We start from the raw sequence: 10,000 nt of genomic DNA on the forward strand, positions 1-10,000 counted from the left end.
GACAAAATGAAAATTACGATTTCAAGTATGCAAGATTACAAGTATGTTACACATACAGAAACGGATGATAATTTTTATTTTTATTTTCATAACATATTTTTTAGGTTTTCTTTATTTTTTATATTGTTATAGAAACATGGTCTATGTAGAAACATCACATCCGAACAGTAAAGCGAATATATCCACTTCCGCTGTTACCCAACTTCGATGACGTAAACCTGCAAACATTTTGTCACTCAGTGCCTTATTTACGAATACTGCGGATCAATCCCATGATTACAAACCACAAGAGAACAAAGAGAATTATGGACATATGAGATGCTGAGCACAAGTGAGTAAAAGTTAGTCTGTTATAGGAAAAAATAGGCAACCTCGCAACTCAGTTTACACGGTTACCATTACAAATTTGGTAGAGCGGGAAATGAAAGTTTGTCGAAACATCGACTTTGAAACTTTGTAGGGATTAATTTACAGTTACAAATATAAACGGCGGGTGACCCTCTACTTAAATTGAAACATGCGGCTGAAGATAATAGAACGGTTAATTGTTAGCACCAGATACACCACAAGTTTTTTTTCCATAGAATGGACTTTTAAAATCATGATGTCAATGTGTACATATGTCCTATGTTTATACTCACAAGGGGCCAAATGAGGACCGTGACTCGGGTATGTCTACTCAAATTAACAGAGAAAGGCGTTTTGATCCTGAAAAAAGAACATAATGAAGGCCAAAGCCACTCAAAGAAAAACTGGACCTGACTGGAAAGGTACAGTAATTTCATTACCCTGATATAATTACATGTTCCTGTTAGTTAGCAAGAAAAAGCTCACTTTTCACCACCTTGGTTCACTTTTTTGTCTTTTAGGAAAATCAAGGAAACATGGCGAGATGTCACTAAAGTTCCATTTGGCACAGCCTAAACCTTTTGTTGGGAAAGTGTTTTACCTTGACTTACCATCCAACAAAATAACAGAGTCATTGGAGACAGATATTCAGCACCTTGGAGGGGTGGGAAATTTTTTTTTGTCCTGCATAACTGTCCTCTTATTATCAAACTTCAAACATGAGGCTGGCCTTCATGAAACCTATCAAAATTTAACAACTTAGCCAAACAGACCGCAACCCTAAACATAAAAATAATGCAACATTTACTGTAAAACACACAGAAACGTAAAAGTAATTTAACAAGACAATGCTGCAATCTAAAAATACTGCAGTCACATTGGGATGGGACATACTTTATTTATCCTGCAATGGGAAAATTATGTGGTTAAAGTGCAGATACAAAAAGTCCACAGAAAATAAGGTACAAAAAATCAAACATGGAAAGAAGTGGGAAACATCAATGACATTAAAGGAGAACAGAGCTGATGCAACTAGTGCCACTTCATTGGCTTTTTTTCCTACATAAAGCTACAAAAGTAAAGAAAAACAACAACGAAAAAACAAAACGTGCAATAAAAAATACATATTGCGTGTATACAGTTGCTGTTTGCATAAACAAAACACAATTTCAACCCACACACATTTATATACACTGTGATGGCCTAGTCTGCATGACTCCGGTTTGGCAGAGAGCCAGCAGTTGGTCTTCGGTGCAAACATGCCTTGGCCAAAAGGCTCCTTAGAGGCAGATACAAAAGTTCACCGCAGAAGTCACGAAAGTGCCACCCCTTGTTGCACAGTCAGGAAAGGGCCCGAACCGAAAGGCAAAACACATAAAAACAAGAAAGAGACATCCATAACACAAAACTAGGGTACACGAGAGTACAGAGCTGCAACCAGCAGTCACTACAGCGGCGCCACCTTGGAAAATATATATATATGTATATATATATATACATACACACACACACACATTATATATACTGTATGTATATATATGTGTGTGTGTGTGTGTGTGTGTATATATATATATATATATATATATATATTTATATATATATATATATATATAAACTCCTTTTCCATATGAGTTGGGAAATTGTGTTAGATGTAAATATAAACGGAATACAATGATTTGCACATCCTTTTCAACCCATATTCGATTGAATGCACTACAAAGACAAGATATTTGATGTTCAAACTCATAAACTTTGTATTTTATTTGCAAATAATAATTAACTTAGAATTTCATGGCTGCAACACGAGCCTAAGTAGTTGGGAAAGGGCATGTTCACCACTGTGTTGCATGGCCTTTCCTTTTAACAACACTCAGTAAACGTTTGGGAACTAAGGAGACACATTTTTTACGCTTCTCAGGTGGAATTCTTTCCCATTCTTGCTTGATGTACAGCTTAAGTTGTTCAACAGTCCGGGGGTCTCCGTTGTGGTATTTTAGTCTTCATAATGCGCCACACATATTCAATGGGAGACAGGTCTGGACTACAGGCAGGCCAGTCTAGTACCCGCACTCTTTTACTATGAAGCCACGTTGATGTAACACGTGGCTTGGCATTGTCTTGCTGAAATAAGCAGGGGTGTCCATGGTAACGTTGCTTGGATGGCAACATATGTTGCTCCGAAACCTGTATGTACCTTTCAGCATTAATGGCGCCCTAACAGATGTGTAAGTTACCCATGTCTTGGGCACTAATGCACCCCCATACCATCACAGATGCTGGCTTTTCAACTTTGCGCCTATAACAATCCGGATGGTTCTTGTCCTCTTTGGTCCGGAGGACACGACATCCACAGTTTCCAAAAACAATTTGAAATGTGGACTCGTCAGACCACAGAACACTTTTCCACTTTGTATCAGTCCATCTTAGATGAGCTCAGGCCCAGCGAAGCCGACGGCATTTCTGGGTGTTGTTGATAAACGGTTTTCGCCTTGCATAGGAGAGTTTTAACTTGCACTTACAGATGGAGCGACCAACTGTAGTTACTGACAGTGGGTTTCTGAAGTGTTCCTGAGCCCATGTGGTGATATCCTTTACACACTGATGTCGCTTGTTGATGCAGTACAGCCTGAGGGATCGAAGGTCACGGGCTTAGCTGCTTACATGCAGTGATCTCGCCAGATTCTCTGAACCCTTTGATGATATTATGGACCGTAGATGGTGAAATCCCTAAATTCCTTGCAATAGCTGGTTGAGAAAGGTTTTTCTTAAACTGTTCAACAAATTGCTCACGCATTTGTTGACAAAGTGGTGACCCTCGCCTCATCCTTGTTTGTGAATGACTGAGCATTTCATGGAATCTACTTTTATACCCAATCATGGCACCCACCTGTTCCCAATTAGCCTGCACACCTGTGGGATGTTCCAAATAAGTGTTTGATGAGCATTCCTCAACTTTATCAGTATTCATTGCCACCTTTCCCAACTTCTTTTTCACGTGTTGCTGGCATCAAATTCTAAAGTTATTGATTATTTGCAACAACAAAAAAAGTTTATCAGTTTGAACATCAAATATGTTGTCTTTGTAGCATATTCAACTGAATATCGGTTGAAAATGATTTGCGAATCATTGTATTCCGTTTATATTTACATCTAACACAATTTCCCAACTCATATGGAAACAGGGTTTGTGTATAATGTGTGTGTATAATATACACACACCATATATATATATATATATATATATATATATATATATATATATATATATATATAAGGGCTGCAACTAACGATTAATTTGATAATCGATTTATCTGTCGATTATTACTTCGATTGATCGATTAATAATCGGATAAAAGAGACAAACTACATTGCTATCCTTTCCAGTATTTTATTGAAAAAAAACAGCATACTGGCACCATAATTATTTTGATTATTGTTTCTCAGCTGTTTGTACATGTTGCAGTTTATAAATAAAGGTTTATAAAAAAAAAAAAAAATTTGCCTCTGCGCATGCGCATAGCATAGATCCAACGGATCGATGACTAAATTAATCGCCAACTATTTTTATAATCGATTTTAATTAGTTAATTAGTTGTTGCAGCCCTAATATATATATGTATGTGTGTGTATATATATATATACACACACACACGCATATATATACACACACACACGCATATATATACACACACATATATATGTGTGTGTGTGTGTGTGTGTGTATATATATATATATATATATATATATATATATATATATATATATATGTGTGTGTGTGTGTGTGTGTGTGTGTGTATATATATATATATATATATATATATATATATATATATATATATATACCGGTATATAAATAATGATTAATAAATAATTAGGGCATGAGAAATCTCATGGAATATGACTTTTGCAGACAAATGCATTGTAACCTCCTTTTGTTTTTTTCTCAGTGTGTTGAGAAGTTTTTCAGCAAAGAAATCAAGTATTTTGTAACCAACAAGAGGGAGGCTAAATACATACAACGCCTCAAGCAAGACTCTCTGGTCCCCAGCCCGGAATCTGGATGCAGTTCACCTTTTCCTGGACCACATCCGTTCCAGCCGGGCCACTGTGGCGACCACATCAAAAGCAGGTCTCAGGGTCAAACAGACACAGTAAGCTCACTTGGATTATGTCTTTATTGTATGTTTAGTGGAACCTTCAAAGTTGAGCTCTGGCAAATTTTTTTTCTCCATAAGATATAGAAATAATCAATTGTAGGGTCAAACTATGACCATCATAAATGTATTAACAGAACCTTTTTGACCTCAGTGCCCAATCTTCCCACTACAGAGGTGCCCCGGTAAATTTTAAAGGGGAACGGCACTTTTTTGGGAATTTTGCCTGTCGTTCACAATCATTATTAATAAGAGACAAGACACGTCTTTAAAATTAAAACATTTTTTAGGGTAGTGTGTGAATGAATGTGAGTGTGAATGTTGTCTGTCTATCTATGTTGTCCCTGCGATGAGGTGGCGACTTGTCCAGGGTGTACCCCGCCTCCCGCCCGAATGCAGCTGAGATAGGCTCCAGCACCCCCCGCGACCCTGAAAGGAATAAGCGGTAGAAAATGGATGGATAAACGCTTGAAAAATGCGGTTCATGGGAGTCACCGTTGTAGCCTTCAAAGCCCTCTAAAACCACTTCAAACCCCTCCAGCAACGTTTTATATACACATTGCAAGTCTATATATAATGTAGTAACAGACACATTCATATAATATGTAATATGTTCAATATTTACCGTATTTTGAAAATTGTAATCATTTCTGGGACTGATTTCTTCCGCGCATTGATTTCTGTTTCTATATCAGCGCACGTCTGACTTCTGGCAACAAATGTTTGTTCCTACTTCCGGAATCAAACACGTGTGTGTTTTTCAATCATTGCAGGCTTGGTAATAGACAATGAAGACAACTATTTTTGGACAAATGAGGATTCACAACTTTGTTTTTGAAGCTAAATATACTGAGGATGAACTAATGCTTATAGAAGAGAGCACAAAGAAGAGAGTGAGAAGGTTGGAGCAGATGGAAGCCGGGAGAGTGAGGTGAAAGCGACAACGCTATAAATGTGGAAATTTGGGACAAGCTGTTTTGATGTAAATGGCTTACCCAAAGTCAACAGGAAACGTCCCTGGCCAGCTGTACCAGACGAACAACCGTTCATTGAGTGAGTCACTATATATCGCCCATGATACATGTCATACGTGTTATTACAACTACACTGCATACGCTCTCTGGCTAACTCAAATGTGTACAAACAAAACATGCAATGTTGGCTAATATTTTACAGACAGTGCAATTATTGTTCATGTTTTTCAGTCAGTACAGGTTATTGTCCTATCGCAGTGTTGTGCGTTACAAACTCATGTGTTTCGTGTTGACGTAGAAGCTAGCTTAGCTGATATATTGTTGACGGTTTTTGAATGCAATTTTAAAGTGATTTAGAGGTAGAATTGACTGCTCCCATTAGCTGCATTGCTAGCCACTTAGAACAAGCCGATTTTACATGTTAGAAAGTGGGGGGAAAAAAGTTTTGTCTTTTTGTCTCATGATTGTGAACGATAGGCAACCCATAGGTTCCCCTTTTACACTGAATTAGTAATCTTACTCTGGATTTTACTGCTCTTTTTTAAAATAATTGTGTGAATGTGTGTGTGAATGTGGTAATACTGTTAAAGCGCTTTGAGTACCTTGAAGGTAGAAAAGCGCTATACAAGTATAACCCATTTATCATTTATTTATTCACAATTCTTGTGAGACAAAAAGATAAAAGATTGTTTTTTTTGCATTCTAACCTTCTAATCGGCTGGTTCTAGGTGGCTAGCAATGCAGCTAATGGGAGCAATCCATTCTGCCTATAAATCACATTGAAAATGCATCTTAAAAACCTCCAACAATACTTAATTTACGTTATGTAAACCTGTATATTAACCAAGCTGTACATTGTTATTGGAAGAGCGAACATTGAGGAAGTATTTTTCTAGCGTAGTAACACATCGTCTTAGGACGGCATGCTAAGGTATTAGCGTAAGTGATCTACGGCAAGAGATAAGCTAGCTTAGTTTAGCTCAACAGCTGAATGGCTTTTGTGTTTGTAATGCACAACCCAATGCGATAGGACACTAATTTGTACTGACTGAAAAACATGAACAATCATATCAGTATCTGTAAAGGATGAGCCCACATTTCATGTTTTGTTTGAACACAGCTAACTCGACAGCGTATGTATGTAGTTGTATGGTGATGTGCTGCATATATCATGAACAATATTACAGTGACTCACTCGATGGACAATTGTCTGTTTGATCCAGCTGGCCGGGGACGTTTCCAATTGTTTTGGGTAAGCACGCTGTTAAATTTTGGCATAGCTTGGCTCAGAGTTACACATTTGCAGCTTCGAGTAACACTGGCCTCACTCTCTCGGTTTCTGTCCGCTCCAACGTTTCACTCTTATTTGCTCACTTCTATAAGCAACAGTTTATCTTCTGTATATTCAGCTTAAAAAAGATAAGGTTGGGAATTGTCATTTGTCCAAAAATAGTTGTCTTTGTTGTCGAATACCAAGTCTGCTATGATTTAAAAACACACTTGCGTTTGTTTCCGGAAGTAATAATAATAATAATGGATTAGATTTATATAGCGCTTTTCTAGACACTCAAAACGCTTCACAGAGAAGTGAGAACCCATCATTCATTCGGACCTGTTGGTGGTAAGCTACATTTCTAGCCACAGCTGCCCTGGGGTAGTCTGACGGAAGCTAGCTACCAGTTCGCGCCTACGGCCCCTCTGACCACCATCATTCATCATTCATTCACCAGTGTGAGTGGCACTGAGGGCAAGGGTGAAGTGTCCTGCCCAAGGACACAACGGCAGTGATTTGGATGGCTAGAGGCGGGGAGCCAACCTGCAACCCTCAAGTTTCTGGCACGGCTGCTCTACCCACCACGCCATGCTCCCTACTTTACGTAATGTAAAGTAGAAACACATTTGTTGCAGGAAGTCGGAAGTGCACTGCTACACTGTAAAAAAAAAAAAAAAAAAAAAAAAAAGTTGACAAAACGTAAATTTTCAAGGCAACATGATGCAACCAGATTTTTGCGTTTTCTCAACTTTTGACTACTATTTTTGACTTAACTAAGATTTACAAGTTGAGATAAGAGTTATGTCAACTCGGATCTTCTTGTTCACCAAATTATTATATTTTTGTGGGACCAACAATAAAATTCATGCTTCAATTCCATGTATTTGTACCTTCAACAAACTCATATATTCTTGTTGAACTTTGACTACTGTTGTTGACTTAACTAAGATTTCCAAGTTTAGATAAGAGTTATGCCAACTCGATCTTGTTCACCTAATTATGATATTTATGTCGGACCAACAATAAAGTTCATGCTTCAATTCCATGTATTTTTACTTTCAACTAACTCGGAAATTCTTGTTACTTCAGTTAGAAAACTTCCTTTACAAGTCAAGAAACATTTGTGTTTCTGTAATTGTTTTTAAGAAATGCTGAATGAATAAAATAAAGAGCACACATCAAAATATATCTAAAACCTTGTTTATTTCTCATTCATAAACATGTTTAACATAAAGGTTAAATTGGGTGTGTCAGAGACCTTGACACTTTCCCAGGTATTTTCTTTAAAGTGAATAAAACACTTTCCTAACAGTAAAATTGGATCCCTGTAACACTGAAGTTAAAAGCTAAGAAATAAATGTTTTTACAACAGCCAGGCAATATAATTGTGTAATGATTTGATGATAGAATTATCATCATAGAGAAAATTTGCTTTGTAAATTAGAACAGTTGACAAACTTGATCAGTTGACAGTGAATATGCACCTCTTGTAAACCTCACTTAAATGTAAAGAAAAATAGATATCTACATTTAAGTGAGATTCACAAAATACCATTATGCTACATAACCCGCCAGAACTCTGTACTGCCTTTGCATACGTCTTTGGCCTGCTGTATGCCATGAACATTGATTATCCAAAGGAGATGAAGTACACATATGAAGCCGGATATAATTGCGCTGAGGAAAGAAGTTCTGGTATTGCTTAAAATGACCAAAATATGGTAAAAATTGTACATATTACATATTGTTATGATTGTGTCTGTTACTACAATAGTAAGTCTTTTGTTGTCTGTTTTCATTGCTGCCAACTGAACTGTTTTTTAAATACATTTACAAGGTAAAAAAAAATAGCACTGTTTTCATTTTATTTTAAATGGACAATGTTTTATTAGTAATTTACATTTTTGTAACAGCTGAATGAGCAGCACAGTTACAGTACAAAATATTTATGAATTAGTCATCTTTGTTCATAAGCACATGCCTAAAATAATTTAAGCTCCATTTAGAAGTGGATGTAAAAATTAGAGCCATTAAATGTGTACGCTTTATTATCTGATTAGTCGACTAACCGTTAAGATGACCGTTGCAGCCCTAATATATGTGTGTATATATATATAATGTATGTATATATATATATATATATATATATATATATACATACACACATACATACATACATACATACATACATACAGTAGTGGTCAAAAGTTTACATACAATTGTAAAGAACATAATGTCATGGCTGTCTTGAGTTTCCAATAATTTCTACAACTCTTTATTTTTTTGTTATAGAGTGATTTGAGCACATACTTGTTGGTCACAAAAAGCATTCATGAAGTTTTTTTTTGAATGAATTTATTATGGGACTATTAAAAATGTGACCAAATCTGCTGGGTCAAAAGTATGCATACAGAAATGTTAATATTTGGTTACATGTCCCTTGGCAAGTTTCACTGCGATAAGGCGCTTTTGGTAGCCATCCACAAGCTTCTGGCAAGCTTCTGGTTGAGTTTTTGACCACTCCTTATGACAAAATTGGTGCAGTTCAGCTAAATGTGTTGGTTTTCTGACATGGACTTGTTTCTACAGTATTGTCCACATGTTTAAGTCAGGACTTTGGGAAGGCCATTCTAAAACCTTAACTCTAGCCTGATTTAGCACCAAACCCCGCCCCTCCAACCCCGCCCGCCTCAACCGACGCACGGAGGGGTGGGGGTTTGTGGTAGCGGGGGTGTATATTGCAGCCCGGAAGAGTTAGGTCTGCATGGGATTCTGGGTATTTGTTTTGTTGTGTTTATGTTGTGTTACGGTGTGGATGTTCTCCCGAAATGTGTTTGTCATTCTTGTTTGGTGTGGATTCACAGTGTGGCGCATATTTCTAACAGTGTTAGTTATTTATACGGGTACCTTCAGTGTAACCTGTATCGCTGTTGGCCAAGTATGCTTTGCATTTACGTGTGTGCGTGCTGAAGTCGCACATATTTTGTGATCGGGCACGTTGTTGGAATGGGTGAAAAGCAGACGTGACGACAGCTCGTGGAGGACGATAAACGCAGGGGCTTTAAAGCACGCCCCCAAGACTGTGGTCCGGGTGGACTACGAGGTATAATGATTGATTAACAACTTCGTTCGATAATGAAAGATGCCTCAGCTCAAAGCCTGAGCCCCGACATTAATGAACTAGCATCCAAGAAAAGATGGCAGGTAACTGGCTTGGGCACATCAGATTAGCTCAGTGTGTTGCAAACTG

At 37.4% G+C, this 10,000-nt stretch overlaps 1 protein-coding gene across 1 annotated transcript in view; it reads left to right on the forward strand.

Annotated features, from left to right (window-relative positions):
* The first annotated feature begins 174 nt into the window (after nt 1-174).
* dbf4 (DBF4-CDC7 kinase regulatory subunit) overlaps nt 175-10,000 on the forward strand; it is a 23,798-nt gene continuing 13,972 nt past the window's right edge. Inside the window, 4 exon segments of the mRNA XM_061955786.2 lie at nt 175-331; nt 645-770; nt 870-1,012; nt 4,297-4,500. Of these exon segments, the coding sequence (XP_061811770.2) occupies nt 725-770; nt 870-1,012; nt 4,297-4,500 (393 nt within the window). The 5' untranslated portion in view covers nt 175-331; nt 645-724.

This window comes from Nerophis lumbriciformis, linkage group LG04 (assembly GCF_033978685.3).
Source record: "Nerophis lumbriciformis linkage group LG04, RoL_Nlum_v2.1, whole genome shotgun sequence".
Taxonomy (NCBI): domain Eukaryota; kingdom Metazoa; phylum Chordata; class Actinopteri; order Syngnathiformes; family Syngnathidae; genus Nerophis; species Nerophis lumbriciformis.